This window comes from Perissodus microlepis, chromosome 4 (assembly GCF_051167445.1).
Source record: "Perissodus microlepis isolate ML-2025 ecotype Zambia chromosome 4, ASM5116744v1, whole genome shotgun sequence".
In the NCBI taxonomy this organism is placed as follows: domain Eukaryota; kingdom Metazoa; phylum Chordata; class Actinopteri; order Cichliformes; family Cichlidae; genus Perissodus; species Perissodus microlepis.
In genome coordinates this window covers 15,712,176-15,735,011 of record NC_140464.1, presented here as the reverse complement: position 1 = coordinate 15,735,011, position 22,836 = coordinate 15,712,176, and the positions used below count along the sequence as shown (strand labels likewise).

Genomic DNA, 22,836 nt, shown 5'->3' with positions numbered 1-22,836 from the left:
CAAAACGGCAAGCCAAGACAAAACACACTTCACTACCTCAGACCAAAGCAATAAACAATGGTTGAATAAACACATCCCTTACCAACCACTCTGAATATAAGTCTTAGATTCTTCAAAAGCCAAGTTCCTCAGCGTTGCATTCTTGATTCATGTATGGTGCCGTCACCGCAGCAACGAGAAATCCGCTTTGCCTAAATTACAAGCTCCTTTGCGGCAATGCTGTCTCCATTTTCTGTCCCATACATTCGGCAAGGCAGCAATAACGCATTCAGGGCGGCTGGATGATGTACATACGGTCGTAAGGGCGACAAACTAGAAAAGTTCATGTATTATATGACAGGGTAAGGTCATACAGCTTACATTCGCCCCAATGACTTCATGGTTATGGTACTGAAAGACTGGCTGTGAGAGAAAATATTACTTGAATTTTCTGCTGCTGTTCCCATCATAAAATAATATGATGGGAACAGCACAGCACATACATATTCCATGAACACACAAACACAAAAATACACCTCAAATCCAGATGAATTATACCTGTTATACAAATTTCCAGCTGCATATTTGTCATTCTTGGATTGTCCTAGAGCAGCTTTGAATGAGTCACAGTTCAAAATAATACGTTTATCTTTCACCGAGCCCTTTGTGCAGCCCCTCAGTTCATCCTCTGAAACAAGATGTTTTATGGCTCAGTCGCACAAGAGTAAAAATAGAAAAGCAGCCTGCATGTGATTAGGAAAAGTGGCGTTTTCCTGCTGATTGCATTGATCTTTTTTTGGGCTGCAAGTAGTTGCGGCGACTAACTGGTCACCCAGAGGTTGAGGGTGTTGCACAACCAACTTTTTAATTACAAAGCGATTGGACAGGTTGCCTGGTAGAAGGTAACCGACCTCCAAACAATAGTGGTGTGACTCAGACTCACTACAATCACTCTTAGACAGGTTGGTGAAGGCTTTGCAAATAACTGCAATCTAATTTATAAACACAAGCAGATTGCTAACATGCTGCGCCGATCAGTGCCCATTGTCTATGACGCTTTTCTTTGCAATAACAGACTCACCATAACTGGTTGGCCACTGGTTGTATTGGATCTTATATAAAATCAAAGTTTGCCAAGTGCTTATGTTGTGCTGCAGTTAAATCGCGGTCCAGCAGTAACTATGTCACTATCTGTGGAGGAATTGTTGAATTTATGTTTCAGATCCAAGAGATTCTGGATGGACACTAAATTTATGTAGATGACAAGTAATTGCCAACTTGATCTCATTTGATTGCAAACTGGTAGCAGAGCGACTCCATCTAACGGACTCGATTTTATTGCCGTCTTGATGCACTAAAGTCGCTCTGAAGACAGCAGCTGACTGAGAATAATTGCAGACCTGGTCTCCATCTTCAAAGCTGCCATTTCATAGGCAATAAGATTGCAAGTTAACTGCATAGCTTTAAATCAAATTTCTGATTGGCTGCCCCTCGTAAAGAGAACGTTTGAATAGCAGGTGATGGCAGTGGTGGTGGTGGGAGAGGCAGGGCTGCTGTGCGCCTGATGTCTATACTAACATTACAGGGATCCAAGAGTAGAAACTTGTGTACAATTTAGAGCAGCCTGAAGCCTGAGCTTTTGGCTCACTTGTGCATACCTCATTATTTCAAACTTTGGCCATGTTTAATTTAAGCATCCACCACTGTAAGAGAGTACATAGGAGCACATAGGGAAAAGCATATATATAGGGCTCCTTTAACCTGAGGGTGTATTTCTGCTCTTTCTACAGTGTAGCAGACCACAACATTTGCCTTCCCTGATCTAAAGCTTAGCCATAGTTTACTATGCAACATGTGTGGGTGGAGGCAGGACTCTTTTTTTTGTTCATAACAACACATCTAACAGACAACAGTTACAGAATAAAGCAGACAAGAATAGGTATAATATCAATTCAAATTTCTGACTCCACCATGTCTCACAATGGAGTTAAAATTCAAGACAGAAGCATCTAACTCTCCGCAGATGTCTGACTCGTTTCCTAAGAGACGCCGTTTCTTCGACTTTGCATTTTCCTGCCCTATCCGAGGTCCCTCTGCTCGCATCTCTCCTTTTCTCCACGCAAACACATTTTACTTTTCTTTCAACATGATTTTTGCAGCAAAGGCGTGTTTATTTTTCTGACAGGTGGAAGGAGATGTGACGGCATCTGAGAAAAAAGGCTCCTCACTTATTAGGACAGATGTTTGATGCCTTTGAACAATACTGCTGATCAAACCTTCCATGAGGTTCTTTGGTCACTGACGGACTGCAGATGCAAGTGAATAGGAAAGAAAAGAAAGAAAGGGAAACACAGAGAGAAAAAAAGTGTGCCACTATTTTCCCTGAGCAATGAAAAGGGACGCTGACTTTCTAAAGAGAAATCTGGTTTCATCTCAGAAGCTCTTTGAGAGATGAGATTTTGTTTGTTCTTGATGAAGCGTGATTCTCTAGTTTTGAAGACTGTGAGGAGCGGCAGTCGTTTTCCCCTCCCAGTCATCTTAAAATGACAACATTTCATCTATATATAGTCTTTAGATTGTGGTTTTGACTTTCCCTTGCGTTTGGTACCGTCACATGGCATGGTTTTTGACAGCTGCCAGCAGAAAGGAACAAGCCCTCAACACTTTCAACGTTCAAATGAAGTTTGTCACATTGTTGGGGAGGCTTGATGTATGCTAATGAAGTTGGGGTGTATGTGTGTGTGTACAGGCTTGCGTGGGACAGGTTGGGGGGTGGAGGTGGAAGAGGGAGGAGGAGTGGGGGTAGCTGCTGGAAAGACATTTTTGATATACACCCTTGTTCCAGAGTGACAAAAACCTTGTCAGGAACAAGGGGGTACATCAAAAATGACGCCACTCATAAAGTTTGCGCCTCCACATCCACTGAGTTGGCACTCAGTGAGTTCACCAAGGAGCGATTTGAATTCAGAAACGCTTTGCTGCGAGAGGGAAAAAAGGAAACCGCTTCACAGAAATGAGGGAAAAAATAGAAGGGAAAAAAAAGGAAAGGCAGAAGGAGATTAGAACTGGCTACAGATCTTAGTGAGGTTGTTAGAACTATGGGATGGATTGGTGGCTGCTGATGTAATGTGCCTCAACAAAAACAGCACACAGGAAAACGGCTCAGCCTACAGAACTTAAGTTCAGCTCTTCTGCATTTTTATGTCTGCATCAATACTGAAAACAACTAGAGACATGATTTATTTTTTATTACACCGAGCTCCCGTGTTGCACAAGGATACATCTCTAAAACTTGTACAGTTCGCCATGCCCACTGTATCATTATGTATTTATACAAAGAGCTGTAGTCTTCAATATTCTGCTCCTGTCTTCAAGGAGAATTGAACCACACAGCGAGCTGATGATCTGCCATTTTAGAGTGGGGGAGCCTGCGAGGGCCCTGCTAGTGTAAGGCAAGCAACATCTGTGTGAAGTCTGGGCAGAAAAGCTGTTTTAGCATGAGAGGGATCGGATTACAAAGACACATCTTGGCAGATAAACCAGGGCAATATTATTGGTGTGTGGAGACTGGATACCTTTAGGTTTAATGGCAAATAAAAAACAATGCGCAGACTCGGTCCACAGCATCTCTAACACATGTATACTGTACATTAATCCTGATAGTTGCATGCAAACTATGTCGTTTTCTTGACCAAGAGCATTATATGAGTCAATATATCATGTAGCCAGTCACTTCCACGACTGCGCTAAGAAACGATGCTAATACGCACCTACAAACATTTGCTACAAGATACTATAAAGTTGCCGGACGCTGACAATGGAAAAGAAACATTGTTCACATGACTTACAAATGCCAACATGGCCTCATAACCACTTATACTTCCACATAACTAACTGTAACCTACATTCTTGGTCATATTTATTCATAAGTTTGCTAAGGTCTGCTCGTCGTGGTAGTGTACATTTTGTCATTTTGAGGGTCTGGGTCAATGTCTGCATGCCTGCAAGTCCACGGAGAATTTACATTACAATGCACCAACAATGCATGCGCACTAGGCAGTGGACTTCAAAGATGGCGCAGGAGGAATGACTCCTGGGCCATTGGACCTCCAGATGAGTTAGCTCGAGTCCTAAATAGGGAGGTCGAGACACTAGAAATGTAGTAGTTGTTACCAGTATCAGCAGAATTCAACTGAATTGAGTAAGGTGAGCAATCATGAAATAATTACCTTTTATACTTAAAAATTAATCCTTTTATTAAAACAGCGCACAGACTGAAATGCTAGGATGGTTGACAAGTAGCTAGCTAATGTTATTACAAGATATAATGTCAGTTTCATTACATTAGCTGAGCATCTATGTAATTAGAGCTGCAGTAAACAAATGACAACGAACCACAGTCAGCTTATTTTCAGGGTTCTCAGCCTGGTTAGCCTCACGTAGGACCAACATTCATATACAGTAACATGTGCAGGTGCAAAACCTGCACCTGCTTTTGTTGGTTAAGGTATAATATGTCAAGTAAAGAATGGTGTACAGCAACTGATTTTCAGTTAACCATCTGTACATCTTTCCTTCAGCACAGCACTTTGTTTTCTGTAAACTCTGATTTTTGTTTGTAGAGGGGAAAAAAATCAGCAAAAATTGGCATTTGATCAACGAGTTGCGAGAGGAGCTAATGTGGCAGTTTTCCCAAGTCACTGTCTTCCAGGTGCACTTTTTCCTCTGCTTGTGGGCATCTTTCCTCTTCAGCCTTGGAATACAGGCTGCCTAAGCCTAAAAAACCCCCCAAACAAACAAAAAAACAACTACGGTCTTGAAAGTTATTCTAACTATTGAGGTACATCACGCCACTGTCTGCAGAATCTGAACCGGAAACACACCCTTGTGCCTTGTTGTGATAGAAGGGTCACAACAAGCCGAAACAACACCAAAGTCTGCTTCACATCAGCAGTTGTGACGTGTAACAATTCAGGAGCAGGACATTGCTGAGGTATGAACGGGTACAATATCAGAAAAGTGAGGAAAAAATTACCCTCAGGTTTCGCTAAAAGCAGCAAAACTTTGGTGGATAAGATAAAAGAAACGTACAACTTTCATGAGTGATTATTCAAGCATAAAAAGAGCAGTGGATAGACATGTCTCACAAACCCAGGATGTATAATAATACATTCTTTCGGAATAAGGTATTGGCTAGACACACGTAAAACCTGTTCATGCTATGAGAGACACTTATTAGCTGGGTGCAGGTACTCTGAACATCCACACTGCCAAAGCCTCCTCTTCTCCCTCTGATGAAGTCATACTCTGTGCTGAAACATTAGCTGCTGTACCTTATTAAAAACCTTCAAACCCCATCATTCCAGATCCTATCTCAGCTGCCCTGCAATGTGTACCCTGTAATGGGTTCTTAGCTCTTCTGGCACATGCACACATTACTTTATTTCTACGATGGCTCACTTCCTGTTGATCTCTGCGCTGCCAACTTTGCTACAGCAAAACAATCTGTGCTGGATTAGCGAAATGTGTTAGTGGCTGTGAAAAAAAAACTGTCAAGCACCTAAAATTGGAACCAAATGCTAAACAGATTTTTAGTCGTGTTTACCCGTTCTTTGCTTCAGTCGCAGTGTTGCTGTTTTTGCTTCAGAAGGCAGCATTTTTTGGAATCAGCATCATAATTCATGTTAGTGGCACCGCAATCAAAAATTTAGCAAGACTAATAAAACTGTGATGAAGCTTTGCAAAAGAGGAGAACACTGTGGAAATTGCAATACAACAGATGTGCCCTTTAAGGGGAACTAGTTTGTGTTCCATTAATTTCTGTCATACAACTATTACAATGGACTAAATTCAGACTGTTTTATAAACACTTGGTTTCAGACAGCTTTTTTCAAGTCTGCATCTGTGTGATGTCAGCAACAGTGGATGTACTTAATATGGTCATCTCAAGCACAGCAGCCTCAGCCAGTCAGAAGAAAGTTGGTGTAAAGAGAGGGCGGCCTTAGAGCTACAAGATGCACACTTCACACAGTGAGGGTGTGCACTGAGGACCCCTAAAACAAATGAGGAATCATACACTCACTTTAAGTATACTTTATGATATACAGAGATACTTATTAATGCTGAAAACACTCAGAAATTTCAACCCAACCCCTCATCTGACATGGGAGCAGGTAGATTCCTGATTCAGCTGCTCCTAAGTCATAGGAAACCATATGACCCTGCTTCTGGGACTGGCACAGTGATCGATGGCTCCTAAAAACCTCTGGACTCTTCCTGAAAATTTACGAAGGCTGGACACTGAGGTGCGCAATGGGTGTGTGAAGTGTGTACAAGGGTCAGTGGGTGGATCAGAGGGGGACGCAGGAGAGCGAATGCCTTTGGTGTACATACCACAGTACAAAAGAACAACCTCCTGTGTGAGTGTAGTCATTAGTGCTTTCTTCTCTGTGTGTGTCAAGGTCAAAACAGAGCCTGATTACAGGGCGCTCTAGAGAGCTGTGGGTGTGTGTTTGTCGGCATGTGTGCACACAGAGGCTTCCCTTTTGAACGCAGGCAGCGGTGGCATTCCTGGCCCTAGGCGCTGGCTCTTGAAGCCAGATCTCAAGGAATTTGGGAAATGTGTGAGGGGGCATATCTCTGGTTGTGAACAGGAGAACGAGAGATGGCAGAGTGATGAAGGGAGGGCAGGAAAGGAAGGGGGGAAATCTATTTTGTTTACCTTTTGTGGCCCCCTGGAGGATCAAGTAAGGTTGGTAAATTGGGAGGGAGGGACTGGTGACATAAGATGACGAGGGGCCAAAGATGAGGCCTTGTGTGCTTGCACGAACCAAAAGGAATTCTGATGAAAAAGGGTTAAAAAAGGTAATGCTGGGCAGCGAGAGGGATGTAGCAATACTGTTGGCGAGAGAATCAGTTTGGGTAAGGCGGTCTTGCCTCATTCGTACATTTCTCAGAAGCATTTGAAAGAGATGGTGAGATATGGAGAGAAAAAGAGAAACTCGTCACCTTCTCTTCAGTCTCCAGCTCTTTGCTTAGCAGATTCTTCTCTGCCAAGTGCAGCTGTCTCTGTAGACTTTCCACCTTTTCCTGCAGAGCCTGAGGGAAGGGAGAGACAGTCAGTCAGCTGACTGACGCAATGAGAAAAACATTTCGAATTCGGTGTGGCGTTAAGTGTTATGTGGCACAAATTGATAGACATTAATCTGCAGTTACATTTGAGATTGCAAACAGATGCACGCTTTATCTCAATAAGAGGCTACACCAGACTCAAGACCGGAGCTAAAAAAACAAGTAGATGGAGAAAACTAATAGGAATATAGAGTACACAAACATAGACAGAAGGACAATGAAGAGAGATACAGCTTGTGATTACTTTTTGGGAGGTAAAAGGCTATTAACAAAGCAATCCCAGTAATTACTATGAAGCTGCCCTCATTAACCCTAAACTGATTTTTAGACAAGGGCATAAAGAAAGACTTCCCCAGTATGGAAACGAACAAACTTTCTAGTCTTTTATAAAGCTGCAGTTCTTATTCCTTTCCTTGGCAGTACTAAGAAACATACACTGTATCATTTAGTGGATAACGAGCCCTCTCGCATGTATTCCAGTACCTGTGCCGATCAAATTTCCCCACAAGGTACCAATAAAGAATTCAATCTATTTTGCTTTCTAAGACTCAGGCAAGAAAGAAGAATGAAAAAAAAAAAAAAAAAAAAAAAAAAAAGAAACGCACAAAGCAGTTTTCCCCCCTTTCTGCCCGTAAGTGATAGCAAGGCACAGTTCCTGCGTACGACCCAGAACCAGATGTTCCGAGTGCACATGTGGACACTTCATCTTCGATTAGCCTGCATGGAAAGCAGGGACTGATATGTACACACGTGCAAGTGTGCGTGTGCACACACACACACACACACACACACACACACACACACACACACACACACACACACACACACAAATATCTTAAGATGAAAGCACAGGCGTGCATTTACACTTGCATGCACACACACCTCCAAGAAGTGTGAGTGTAGCACTGGCTAACATCAATATCCACAGTGTCTCCCCCCACTGGAATTGAGTGAGCAGGCCAGGTGTTGACTTGTTGATTCTCCGAGCCGAGGGAAACGCAGTCCAGGTGATAGGCATGACCGCCTGATCTACGATTCAGTCCACTGACATAAATCACGCGCAGACTGTAAGGCTTTAGGGCCGGGATGAACTTTTAGGTAGAGCTTCTCTGAAAACTACACCACGAAGTAAAAAGGAAGAAAGAAACACAGACTCGGATTTGTTAGTTAGATTTTTATACCGAATACACTCGGATTTCACAGTGTCTGATCCTCTTGGCAATTTTATCTCATATATGACCATTTTCTTTCACTAATTTAAAACACAGTGTGACCTAACCTCAACTGCACTGACGCAGGTGATTTAGGCTTCATTTAGGCTTCTGGTAGTTGGATTTTTCCCCCTCGGCACACATTAATCGGCCAACATGACTCTAGAGCACGTCGAGGTCAGTTTCAGCTCTTCAACATGAAAGGCGGCCCATTTCCAGCGTGCTTATCCTATTAATCAGGGTATTTCTTAACTAGTCACGACCCCACTGTAGCCTACATCTCCATTCTGTGAAAGCCTTTGCCTTTGATTTCATCATTTCATTTTGTTTACTGACGAATCAAAGTCTCAGTGACACTAAGAAAAGCATTTTCAGTGGAGTTGACATGAATTACAAGAGCTTTAAGTAGCTGTAGTGGTAGTGTAGAGAAGGCATGCAAGGACTAGTATTTATTTTTGGGTGGGAGTGGGTTTGGAGGAGAGGGGCAGAGAGAGATGCACAGCTTATTGTGGTGATGGTCTCTTGAGACAAATTAAACATTTGGGAGAGTGTAGAAAAGAAAATCTTAAAAAATACTTTTCCATGGTAACAGTGACCATTTCAATTTTGGATTGTGGGTAAAGCACTTCTCTTCCGTGATATCACAAATAAAATGTGTTTCTTTTTAAAAACAAGGTTTATATCCTACATACCTTCATTTTATAATGTTGTAAACTCGTAGTAACTCTACCACCCCCCACCCCGTTATTTCTTTTTTTAACCATCATCCCAACAGGGGGCCCATTTAACAAGTGCTCTTTTAGTGACTGTACCTTCGTTTCTGTTTGTGCTGGAGACAAACTTCTAACAGTTTTAGAAAAGAGAGACGACGAGATTTACAGGCATATCCGGTGTCCCACAGTAACACAAAGTGTTCACAAGGTACTTCTGTATGAAGTACATATCTGGACACTGACACAAGTTTTGTTTTTTTATACCCATTTACTGAAACATATTCCAAATATAGTTATATAATGAGTAGACTCCCATCTTTCAAATTGGATGGATGGTTTAGGAGTTCCAGCTCTTTAACATGTGTCACTCTCTTTTTAAAGGGAAAAGTAATTGAACATTTGACTCAAAGGCTATTTTCATGGGCAGTTGTGGCCAATTCCTTTGTTATGTCATTATTAATTAAGCAGCTAAAAGGCCTGGAGTTGATTTCAGGTGTGGTGCTTGCATTTGGAAGATTTTGATGTGAACAGACAACATGTGGTCAACGGAGCTCTCCATGCAGGTAAAACAAGCCATCCTAAAGCTGTGAAAACAGAAAAAACCCATCTGAGAAATTACTACAATATCAGAAGTGGAAAAATCTACAGTTTGGTACATCCTGAGGAAGAAAGAAAGCATTGGTGAACTCAGCATCGCAAAAACACCTGGAGGTTCACAGAAGACAACCGTGGTGGATGCCCCAGTGTGTTTGCCCCAATATTAAGAAATACACTTTTATTAGTGATGCTAACAAACACTCCCAAGAAGTGATATTGAGAATAATTTTTATGGTCATGAGAAACCCCTTCACAACAGCCCACCAAGTGAACAACACAACTCAGGAGGTAGGCGTATCAATATCCAAGTCTACTATAAAGAGAAGACTGCATGAAGGTAAATACAGAGGGTTCACTGCAGGGTGCAAGCCACTCATAAGTGCCAAGAATAGAAAGGCTAGATTGAACTTGGCTAAAACAAAACAAAACCCCAACATCTAAAAAAGCCAGCACAGCTCTGGAAAAACGTTCTTTGGATAGAGTATTAACCAAGTATTAGAAATGAACATTTTATTTTCCTGTATTTAATCTGTCCAATTACTTTTGAGCCCCTGAAATGAAGCGATGTTAAAAAATGCTTTAGTCCCTCAGATTTTTATGCAATCTTTTTGTTCAGCCCACTGAATTACAGCTGAAAGTCTGCACTGCATCCGAGTTGTTTAATTTAAAATTTATTGAGGTAATGTACAGAACCAAAATGAGAAAAAAGTTGTCTTTTACCAAATATATATGGACCTAACCTTGTCTTACTAACCAGGCTCGGTAACAGCAGCACCGTTTCTTTTAAAATATAATCACTTCTGGCTGCAAAGAAAGCAGCATAGCTGTCGTCAAAATGCAAACACGAAGGCTTCAAACTACAGAGACCAAAAACTAGTGGCTTACATCAAGTTGGCTACATCTATGTCTTATATACAGTCTATGATTAAGCTGCAAACGTCTGCTATCATCTTGTAAAACCTACCCACTGTGACCCTAATGTCACCTACAACTATTCTTAAAACAGCACCGTGGCAGACAATATAGATAAGCGTCCTTAACAGATCACACCCCACCCATCTCTTCCTGTCCCACTAGTGATTCCCCGCAATGTGACACAACATTTCTCGACCTCATCTTCTGGGAAGTGAGGCTGACCTCACTGGTGACGTGTTTTTCTCTTTCTTGTGGGTTCTACGTTTGATGTACTCAAAGCAAATCTAAGTGCAAAAGTTCAACCCTGGTTCCTTCATTAATAGAATCATATGGGATGTTTCTGCTGATGAACAGTACAGCTTTGTGAGTCAGAAAGAGCTGCAGATACTCAGTCATTATTGCCGTCAGACACAATGGTCATATTAAGCGAATTAGCAACAGATACTGTGCTGAAGCTGATGTGCATGGTCTGTCTGACCTTGACTTTAATCAATGAGGGCACTTGTTCAGACACAAAACCTCCAACTGGTGCTTCATTATTGATTCTTCATTTTCTCAGTCTAACTTCCACTGTTGTAACTCTGTACTGTACATATAACATGTACTGCAGATACACACAAGTAGTCAACATACGCACACAGTTCTTTTCTTTAGTACTGAGTGTGTAAGTACATGAATGACCATGTGTATAATATTCAGCAAAAATGTCTCCAGATGCTGAGGGTGATATGGTCTGTATCAGTCATGCAGACTGGGATCATTGAAAACAGGGCAGGAAGAGGGGGTGGGGGTGTAAGGGAGGAGGAGGAGGAGGAGGAGGGGGGGGGGGGGGGGGGGTCTGATTTCCTTAGGAAGAGATGTTGGGAGGGGGTATGAACGAAGGAAGCCTGAAAGTGAAAGGTGTAAAAAAGAAAGTGAGAAAAGCAAATTGCAAAGGAAAAGCTTGAGAAGACAGCAAGAGAAATGTGACCACATCCAGAAGAGTGCAAGAGGAGAGAAAGTTCAGAAAGGTGAAAAATGAGAAACAGCAAGATACCGAAGAGGAGGAGGGACATGAAGGAGAAAAAAAAACCACGTGGCCGGAGTGAAGAGACAGGGGCAGCGGTTCTACTTCTGGCGCACGGTACATCGGTTGGGGGCTTAGAGGTTTCTCTCACCTCTCCATCAGCAAAGTGCCTCTGCCTTTCATTCCAAACTTTGGCTCAAAGGATTAGCGAGGCACACGCGCACACAAGCACCAACAAACACACCGCTCAGAGCGATCCATACAGGTATAGGCATGCATTAATATTAACAGCAAAAGTTCTAAAAATGTGAGCGCTACACTCTGCAGTCAAATGAGTGTGCAGTTACTGCGTCGTACGCACACAAACATACACGCGGCGTCACACAGGCACAACGATGCCTGAGTCATCTTTCCTGGGTGGTCCTTCTGCGCAGATAAGGCGAGCATGTTTCCCCAGGGTGAAGTAAAAGCAACAGAGGGCAAGGAGAAAAAAAAAAAGAAAAGCAAAGAAGAAAGAAGGGAGGGAATAGTGGGAGGAGGAAAAAAGGCCAGGGGCCTCTTTAAACTTGGTGTTTTGTTAGGAGCTGAGCTGCTCTTCATGTGCGGCGGGGCCTTCTATTTGCAGCGTGCTGTCAGAAGTTTCTCCCAAAGTCTGGATTAAAGAGATCCTCTAATGACACTGAGGCTGGACGACTTCAGACAGCAGCAAAAACCTCACACTGCACCGCCTCCAGCCAAGGACACACACACACACACACACACACACACACACACACACACAGACAAGGGTAAGAACAGATACATACACAAGGCGCACAAAGCACACAGACATACATAAGCAGAGACACAGTTTGTGGATTGCGCCCACACACACACACACACACCAGCTTTAGTAGAACAAGGTGGTGTGTGTGTGCATGGCTACTGATCTAATAGTAAATAATAAAGGAGGTGCTAACCTCAAGGAGAGATGGATGGCCAGAGAGATGAGCACAGACTTTCTTTTATCTGCACTTTTATCAAAGGATTGTGGGAAAGGTAAAAAAGTGAGTGTGAGAGAGAAGCTGTAGGAGGAGGAGAGAGGTCTCCCTCCTGAGGTGTTAAGAGAAGAGAAACTTTTGCTTTGCTGTTGGTCTGTCTTGTCTGTGTGTAGGAATAAAAAAAAGAAAAAGAAAAGTGGTTTAGCAAGTCGACCAGGACAGCCCCACTGAAAGATAACACCGATATTGGTGTGAATTGACTTGCTTTCAGTGCTTTAATGCTTTTCAGTTCTTCTTCCCAGAGTTGATTTAGAAGTAAAGTGGGAAGATAGCGTGATGGCAGCAGTTGTGGAGCAACTCCTGAGCAGTAAATCGAACGGTTATCTTGCCTGTCTTTTCTGGTACTGATGAAAATAGTAAGACAATTGCCACGCTAATGAAGACATGTTGCAACCGAGCTATGCCCACTGGGGGGAACGCGCTGTTCTCGGTCTTCCCGTCTCTTTCAGCTGCTGTGAGCTGCGCTAGAAAGAGAATAGGAAACGACTATAAAACATACACCATATGCCTGCTGTGTGTGTGCGTTTGTGTGTGGGCATTCGTGCATTTGTTCTGCTTATCGAAAAGGACGCATATGAAGTGCATCCTAAAAACTCTTGACAACATCTTATGAAACATAGGTGCTCTTTTGATTTAGGAGTAAATCCTCAGATTCTTACCAGGATTTAAAAAAAGAAGTTGGTACAAACAAAAGGGGGCAAGATTATGTGATACACATCTATTTAATATCGTTTCACTGCACAGAATCAATCTGGTGTCCTGCTGATGGCTAACCACTGTACAGCACTGTAATTTACATTAAAATAAAAATAAGTGGTTACAACGATAAATAATGTTGTGGCTATTAAAATAGTAAATCACCATTCTGTGAATGCCAAAAAATATCTTGCATTGAACTTACTGACAATTTTAGTGGTTTTCTGAACTATATCGCTAACTCTTGTAGCTCTTATTAAGTGATATTATGCAATCTGTGACCTCAGCCAAGTTCTATGGTATCCTTCAAACTGAGGAGCCCAAGCCAAAGCGCAAAAGAGCTCTTGGTTTCTTTGTACATTGCATAAGGTTTGTGGTTTGGTGAGTAATTTCCATTTGTTGTCTGCAAATATGCTCTCTATGAGCTACTCTACTTCCCACGTTCTTTTATAGCATCCTGGAATGTTATCTTTCTTCTACTTCCACCTCCTCTGATATGTGGATCAAACGCTGCTGGGAATCGGCCCCACGGCCGGAAAACTCATCAATCAGCCGACACAATGCACACGTGTGGAGCAAGCACGCACGCACACAAATGCATACAGGAAAGAGTGGGAAAGAAAAAAAAAGAGGGAGAGCAACCTTCGCTTTCACACGTGCTATAAATACAGTGTGTATACAGATCCAAGACTATAACTTTCTGGCTAACGCTGATGCTGACATAAAGGACAAACCGGAATTAGCTGGAAGTTGGAATGTGGGCTTACTTGACAGCACGGAGTTAAGATTTAAGAGAACAACAGCCATCGGTGGGGCACGAGTACAAGAAGTGCCCCAGTGTGTTTGCTCCTATATTAAGAAATATACTTTTATTAGTGATGCTAACAAACACACCCAGGAAGTGAGAAAGTCGTTGGAGGAAACCACAGATTAAAATAAAAGTGACTCAAAACAAAAAGCCACCGAAACAGAAAGGTTACTGAATGCCTCTTTTAGCTCTCTCAGTGTCACAGTGTCATCATCACTACAGCCTTTCAGTCTCTTCTCTAGTCTCATTTAGCCACTTGCTGGTGCTTCTTCAACATTTACAGGCGGATTTATTGACTGAGGTTTTTTTATGTTGTAGAACGAAACTGGAAAATGTCTAAAACACGTTAACCACAGATCTTATTTCAAGCATCTAACCAAAAAACCCACGTAAAAACAAAAACACAGACTTTGAAGCAAGAGAACAGGAAGTGGCGCTCTGTGCTCACCATTCTCTCGTCTCTGTATTGCCAGTTGGTCAAAAGACATGTAAACATCCCTACCAAAGCTAGCCAGTATCTGACCAGGGTCCAACGGTGGCTGAGAGGAACGTCGTGGACCAAGTTGAGGGCTGATAATGGATAACTACAGACCCTCCCTCATTGCTGTGTCATACCAAAGAGGGGTATGAGTCTCACATCTTTAAACCACAAGTTCAGATAATTCCACAAATCACATAACATTTTCTGAGTTAACTCAATCTGTGGTTAGCATAAACAGTTACATATATTTTGGCTAACTGGACCAATAAACCTGAACCTAGCTAAAAGTAAAGAGCAGTTTAGGAAAAGCTGCAGACTGCTGTTTTGATTTTCAGCAAGTAACATCAACCATTTCAGATACCAAACACACAACACAAATGAAAACTGTATTCATGCCCACACACATACACACACAGAGGAAAGAGAAGAAGAAGAAAGAGAGGAAAATGATGGTTCAGATGGTTAACAAACAAATGTGCAGTTCAAGGTTGACACAAAGACCTCGGATGTGTTGAAGGACGTGGACGGACACAGAAACACGGGAGACAAATGGACACTCGCGTACACACACACACAACTACTGAAGCAACTCTTTGCCTCTGCTACAGAGAGTATCCAGCGCACCTGTTCTTGATCCACTGCTGCCATTCCTTCCCACGGGCAAAGTCATCCTTTCAACCCCCTCAGAAACTAATGCATATATAACTACAGAACTACAGACAAACTGCAGCTGCTACAACTAACCTTCTTAATGTGTGCATGTTTGTATGGCTGTGTGTGCGTGTGTGCATGCACAGGATCCCTCATTATTATGCATGCACAAAAAAAACAGCGTCTAGATCACATGGACTACATCTACTGCAAATTTAACCAAGAAACACACTGTCTAATGCACAAAGAACAGTGCACCTCACATATTCACTCTCATCCTCAAACACTGTGAGACAATGGTCACTGTTGCATTATGTAATGTGTCTCCTGTCACTTCACCCAGAGGACACTACAACAGGACCTTCTCTTTGACTCGCACTAGAAGCTACTGCTGGAGGAGCCTGGATCAAAGGTGTGTATCCCTGTCTTCAGTGTGTGTGTGTGTGTGTCTGAAAACACTGAATATATGTGGGTGTATGTTAGAGAATGCAATACTATTGGAAGATGTACTGTAGAGACAAGGGCACTAACTCAAAGCTGTGTTTGTGGGAGAGTTTGAGGGAGGGAAAGACACAGATAAAGACTTAGTGAGAAGAAAATGGGAGAAAGAGAGTGTATGTAGGTCCACGAACACTAAGTTACAGAGGTGTGTGTGTGTGTGTGTGTGTGTGTGTGCGTGCGTTTCGGGGGACGTGCGTGGCAACATTCGGCAGGCAGAAAGACAGGAAGCACTGCTGTGGGGAGCAGGAACAGCGGTGCTGATCAAAGCCCAGGCGGGTGACACTATGGGCGGAGTGCCATTGTTTATTCACCAGCCACCTCTCCCTTTTGGCAGGGCGAGGTGAGCATGTGTGCTTGTGTATGTGTGTGTGTGTGTGTGTGTGTAGAGTCAGAGTTTGAGACAGAAAGAGTTCGAAAGATACAGAGTTGGAAAGATAGGCTCTGAGAGAGGGTAGAGACAAGCCGTGTGTATGTGTGTGAATGTGTGTGAATGTGTGTGTGTGTCTTTGTACCTTTTTTCTTGGCAAGCTAATGTGGGCTTCAGTTCTGTCAGATTTGGCAGCTGCACATTTCAGGCAAGTGTACATGCACACTCATAAATACGGTCTGACACACACATGAACACACAGACCAAAAAGAAAAGAAAAGAAAAGACACTACCTGCAAACACGGCCACATAGACACACATCATGTGGTCAAATAATCCAGATAACTTCACTATTAAACATATTTACCTCTAATCGCTATGCATCAGAAACGGAAAAATCCACACAAATATGCAGACACTTAATAACAAAACCACAAGAAGAGAAGCGGTTGACATCAGGAAGTGAATAATCCTCTAAACAAACCGCTAGCTATGTGTCACGGTGGTCCAGTGGCCAATATCACCTTTAACTACTATAAATAAACAGGACACATGAAAACAAACAGAGAGCATTGTATTGCTTTCACCTTGCACAGTCCACCAGCCAGGTTCCAGTGCACTCAAAGAGACTTGCCAACTGTTATGAGATAATTGGCACTCTAAAATTAACTGGATTAGGAATGGTGAGTCACCACCATAGACTGTATATAATAGATGGCTTCTGGCCTGAAAAGTGAAGTCAACAACTTAAATCTGTATTTCTCCTTTTGGCCATAAGCGGGTGACTCCAATGGTTGCAAAAGAAGTCCAATTATACAGGAGTCTTTGGGAAAATGACTCATGAATTAATTGATATATAAATAAATAGTCTCCATATTAGTCTTAATAGTTAATTTTGCAGATTAGCATAAAAAAACAACCTATAAAATCTGGCATGTTTTATGGTGGGCCGACATCGTGATTAGTAGGATGCCACTGTATGGGTGTACGGTGTTCAAAGGCCAATATACCGAGCAGAAGGCTTCCACATGGGGCTTCAGAGTGCCAAACTCCCTCCTTAAATTTCAGTCTAGAGTTATTTACCCCACTTTAATATGACTACACTGTATATGGGATATTACTCATAAAAAATGACATTAGGGAGAAAGGTGAAGGTACCATTTATGACACTCGAGCTTTCTAATGAATGCGCTTCTGTTTATTCTGCTCATTTGATTTGCATATTTTGCAAAAATTGAGTTTGAGCCAAAAAAGAAAATATCAAATAAAACAACAAGCTAAAAGTAGGTTCAGTTCAGCAGCTTTAGAGGCTGAGTCTGCTCATTATCCTGGACCAGGGCACCGTCTGCAACTGTTTGCAACACACACTTCAACATTTAACCTATTTGCGACTCAAGCAAAAATGTGCCTGGGAAAGCAAAGCTAAGGGCCCCGTCTGCAACAACATGGCAAGCAGACAGACACTAAAGCTCGCCCTATGTACGTACGCACACACATAGCACGCTCCCACGCACACACCGCACGGATACACTACTCCACCTAAACGTCATGTGTACGAAAAAAGGAAGATAATGAGCATACTTAACTGTACTGCCGCTGTTCTAAAAAAAGGGTTTATGAGATACAAAGGTCTCTGCAGTTAACACCCACATTTAAGAAGTCCAAGTACAGTAGAGCCACAGAGGGAGCTAAATTCAGGCTAGAAACGGCAGAATGGGGCTGGCGAGGAAAAGAAAAAAGAAAAAGGGACATCTGATCTGGTGCAGCATGCATTCAGAACAACTGTTTTGGGATTATCCCAATTCAAATGCACGGCTAACTTTGATGTTATTTTCTTCCCCTCCCATTGTCTGAAGCCCCTCGCTCTCTTCATAATCCGAGCCCTTTGAAGTGAGCAGCGTGGAAACAATGTCAGCAGGCGACACACTCCCTCCGATGGCCCACTGACAGCTCTCCACCATCTCTTTCTTTTTTTTCTCCCCTGCTCTTTCCTCCTTTCGTCTCAATCCTCACACGTCCTCCGTCGTTTCCCTTTCTTCTCCTTCACTGTATGGGATCTCAACCTTCTCTTTCAAGATCACAACAAATCTTTGTTTTACGTCTTTACTTTCTCTCAGTTTATTTGATGTTTGTCTAATCTTACTTTCCTCTCCCCCGTTCACTTCTCCCCCTCACGTCTGGCCTTTAATAAGCAATTCAACCATTAATTAGAGCCTCGTTAGCAGGTGGTTAATACAGGGGGATCATAATAATGAGCGTACAGATAATGGAAACAGAAAGCTGCCGTCTCCTCCAAACAGAGATGCTAAGGCCCGTGTCTTGTAAAACCGCACACAACGGGGAAGTCGGCACATGCGTGTTACTGTGTCATGTTGCACTTAGATTACAACAAAAGCACGATGTGATCTACAAGTGTTGCATGCTACAGTGCGACACAGACAGTAACCAATTCCTTAATCAACATGTCACCATGTATGTGAGCGTTTGGCCAATAATTGAATCACATAAGAATTCTTCTACAGTTCTGATGTTTAATTTAGACACTGAGCGAACAATGTGGAAATGTATCCAATGTCGCAAATACTTTTTTTTTAAATCAAACACCTTTTAAGACTGAAATGATTTCCACAGCAGACCAACCAGCCATCAATTTTTGCAATGTTTCCTGATTTATCTCTGCCAGAAGTGAATGTCTTTATGATGCAAGCCAGATCTGAGTCTGTTTGACTTATAGGAGTAGTGCTGACTTACTGAGACTCACTGAATACTTGAAGGTTTTGATATGCGTCTGCATCCGCAAGTCTGCTAGGGTCTGAATGATGGAAATTTCATCATTAGACGATGAGCAGAAGAGTCCATGTTGATAAAAACTCTTTGTGATGGAGAGGACTCGCCCACAGAGACTAAGTTACAATGCAGTAACTGTCCATGTGCCCTTCAGAGGAAGCATAATGGGAAGTACTACTCGGGTGTCCCTGTGCCTGTGTGCAAGAGTATGCTATAAGGCTTTAATGAACAGAGTTAACTGTACGGTAGCTGATAATATGCTAGCAGCAGACCTCTACTGACGTCATATTTTTTGTTTTGCTAATGCCAGCGCTTTATCAATCCCCTTTGGGGTTGCAAAGAAGGGCATCCGGCGCAATAGTCTACCAAAGCAAGCATGTGGAGCTACCTGTTGTGGTGACCCCTTGTGGCAGGGGAGGAGCTGAAAGTCACTTTTTGAATGTCAGCACTTTACCAATTTCACACAGGCCTCAACAGCTAAAACATTTTCCTGCACGTCTCTTTTCCTGCCAATTCTCACCATATGTCCTTACACTTGCCCCATGATGACATGAAACATTGGTAGTGGTACTGAACTTGTTGTAGGGTCGAAAGCATGACTTGTTGTTTCGAAGAAGAGAAACTTTGTGGATATTCACAGACACTGTCACCCAGCACAGTGATTTGAAAGTTTCTTTTTCATTCAAATGTTGCAGTTAAAAATTCCAGGGACGTAAACTCGTGTAACGCTTGCTAATTTGGAGTTGTATGCCTGTGATGTTCTTTGGAGTCAGCACTTAATACACTGGATGACATTTTAATATTATTATCATTACTGCTGATATTAGGCACTTCCACAGGTCACTTTGCTGTTTTATCATTAAGTCCTAACTAATCTAGTACACGGCTGCCTTTACTGTTAATCACATATGGATAAAAATGACAACACAATAATTGAGTGTGGGGGCCGGACTAGTAATTTCATAGAAAACAGGTTGCTTTTGTGCACGTCTGAGTGAGGAGGGCCTGGGATTCCAGGGCCTGGAAGGAGAAGTGCTCTGAAGAGAGGCTCACGGACCTGCCTCTTTACTATATGAGACAGCTCCAGCCACAAACAGACAAGGTTGTGTTTGGAAATATGTCCTGATCCCAGACACAACAAGTCTTTTTAAAGTGAGCCACACCCAGTCAACTGCTACTTCAACTGTACTCCATTCAGCTTCTGGGAAGAAGAGGAACACAAGAAGCCGATTCCTTAAAAGAAATCCACATGGATCAGGGAAAAGGATTAACACGTCTCTCTTTTTTTTAATAAAACATTACATTTTTTACAGAAGCAAAAGAGAAAAAAAAGAGTAAAATGTTAAAAGAAATGAGCCAAAGTGTAAAGTTTAACAGTAAAAGAGATTGTCAGAAATGATAAAGAGGGGCTATGACTTAAGACGTTGGGTGAAACAGAGAGATTTATAAGATTCAGCCAGACACAGAGCACACAAGCCACTTAAAGTCACTATGGAGTTTGCAGCGAGCCATAAAAATGACAGAGCACATGCATACAAACAGGCAGTGCGCTTTAACTAAAGAAAAGCGACCCGTGTCTACTCTATAAAAGTGAAATCCAGACGAGGCTTTTTTAGAGCACGACGTTTACTGACATACCCCCAGTTCTGCTGGTCTAAAGATACTTTAGATATACCAAACACTGCAGAGACCACTGAGAAGAGGAACTGTGTGACTGCTGGGACTTTATCATCCTTTCTTAATAATGCATTATCAGGGATTGTAACATCTAGTCCTTTTGCTGAATCAGAATGAACCATTAAAGTGGCCGGCACTTTGGACAGAAGCTCCTGTATTTTTTGTTAGTGGTAACCTCCATCATAGTTAATAGTGTATTTACATTTACTGACATAAAAAGTAAGTTCAGGTTTTTGTGAGGGTTCGGTTACTCAAAACGCTTCTCCTGCCAAGCATCCTCATACAGCTCAAGCCATTTGTGGTAGGATAAAAAACAGATATGTGAAGTGCTTCTTTTTCTGTGTTTTCAGCCATATCACTGCTATGTTTGTCTTTAAATATCAAAAACTACATTCTGGCTTACACAAGAAGTACATAACTGCAGCTGCTACTTTCTCTTGTGAGCTTTCTTGCCAGTTGTCAAGAGGCCAGTCAACAGCAATGGCAACCACTTGTTGCTGGAGAAAACATTCCCAGATTGGTTGGTGAGCGGTCTCTTGCTGTTACTAAGTGAAACAGGTCTCAAAGAAATATACAAGAACGTCCTTGCCTGGTTGCCTATTGATTGTGTTGAAGACACCAACTTGTTTGCAAACACTTGCAAACTGCTTGTCGAAGCAGTAGTGAAACTGTGAACAGTGACGCCCAAACTTCCAGAAACGACCCACCAACTAACTGAGGAACACACATTTTTCCTTAGCAACCAGAGGCTGACAACCTGTCTCTAGGACTTGTGACAAAAGTGTAACATGTGTCATAGCAGCTAAAAATGTAACTGAAAACAATAATATTGACTATAAATTCAGGTCTGTTAATGAACTAATTATAGTTTAGTAATTTTAGGAAATATGTATTTTATAAAATTCCTTCCATTTTTTCTACTGCTTACTTGCCTCGCTTCTGTCAGTCTGCCCCAGAGCTTGCCTCCACCAGTGTGTGAATGTGAGAGTGAATGAAGAGTGGAATTGTACAGCGCTTTGAGGGCCCCGAAAAGCGCTATATAAATGCAATCCATTATTATTATTATTATTATTATTATTATTATTATTATTATTATTATTGTTGTTCCCAACCTGGCCAAGAGACAGAATCTCTCCAGTGTGCTCTGGGTCAGGACTGGGATCTCCTCCCGGTTGAGCATGTCCAAAGCACCTCATCTAAGGCGTTCAGGAGGCATCTGAGTCACATGTCCAAACCACCTCAACTGGCTCCTATCAATGCAGACCAAAACTGGCACTACCCTGAGCACCTCTGGCTGACTGAGATCCTTAACATATCTCTAAGTCTTGGCCTAGACACCCTTTAGAGAAGGATGATTTCTGCTGTCTGTATCTAAAACCGTATTCTTTCAGTCCTTTGCCAGAGCTTCATACCCTTAGCCACAGGTGAGGGGAGGAATTTTAGATCGATTGGCTTTACCTCAGCTCTCTCTTTTCCACAGACAGTAAAAGTGTCTGTATCACTGCAGATGTTGCACCAATCTGCTTGTCAATTTCCTGTTCCACTGTCTAATCTTAAGCAAGTCTATAAGACACTTGAACTCAACTCATTCCCAACTCAAAGTGGGCAATCCACTCGTTTCTATTTGAGAACCTTGGCATTGGTTATTGAGGTGGTAATTCTCATGCAAACCACTTCCTACTCTCTCATTTTTTAAAATTATAACGCTCATTCGATTAAGTAACATGAAAGCAGTGTTTCTCAAGCTCTTTCGTCTCTATACAACAATATGGGGACTCATCATATCTGGTGTGTTCAAATTTAAACTTCCAACCCCAACAACTGTCACAAGACAGAGTCGGAACACTGCAGTATACCACTGAAAGCTTTAATAATACAGAGTACTGCTGGACCACACACCTAATAAATGGACACAAATGATTAAAGCTGCTTATAATGAGACGTGTAGAGAAGGGGCATGTGCCACCTTGCATACTTGGATCATAGAATGTGAAGAAATACCCGTTGCTCAGTGCTGAGTGATGTAATTATTAAAGTGTGTGGTTTCCAACACTGACCTTGTGGGTCTGATCGGCACGGTGGGTTACTGTCTTTCTTTCCTCTTCCCAGCGAGCATTGGCCTCTTTTAGCTGCTTCTCCATTGCCGTCTGCAGACGTATCGCCTCCTCCTTTGAGTCACATACAGACGTCTGTAGCTCCGCAATTAGCTGTGGGCAAGAAAAGTCAGGTTTTTGACTGATCCTCAAGTGTGTGCAGGACTGACAGAAACTTAACAG

At 42.3% G+C, this 22,836-nt stretch overlaps 1 protein-coding gene across 6 annotated transcripts in view; it reads right to left on the bottom strand.

Moving 5' to 3' along the window:
* The window catches only part of cep112 (centrosomal protein 112), a 120,790-nt gene that overhangs the window by 5,515 nt on the left and 92,439 nt on the right, over window positions 1-22,836 (bottom strand). For all 6 annotated transcript variants that reach the window (XM_084926038.1, XM_084926039.1, XM_084926037.1 and 3 more), the window contains 2 exons: window positions 22,618-22,767; window positions 6,988-7,077 (listed from right to left, as the gene is read on the bottom strand). In XM_084926038.1, coding sequence (XP_084782164.1) covers window positions 6,988-7,077; window positions 22,618-22,767 — 240 coding nt within the window. The remainder of the gene's footprint in view (window positions 1-6,987; window positions 7,078-22,617; window positions 22,768-22,836) is intronic.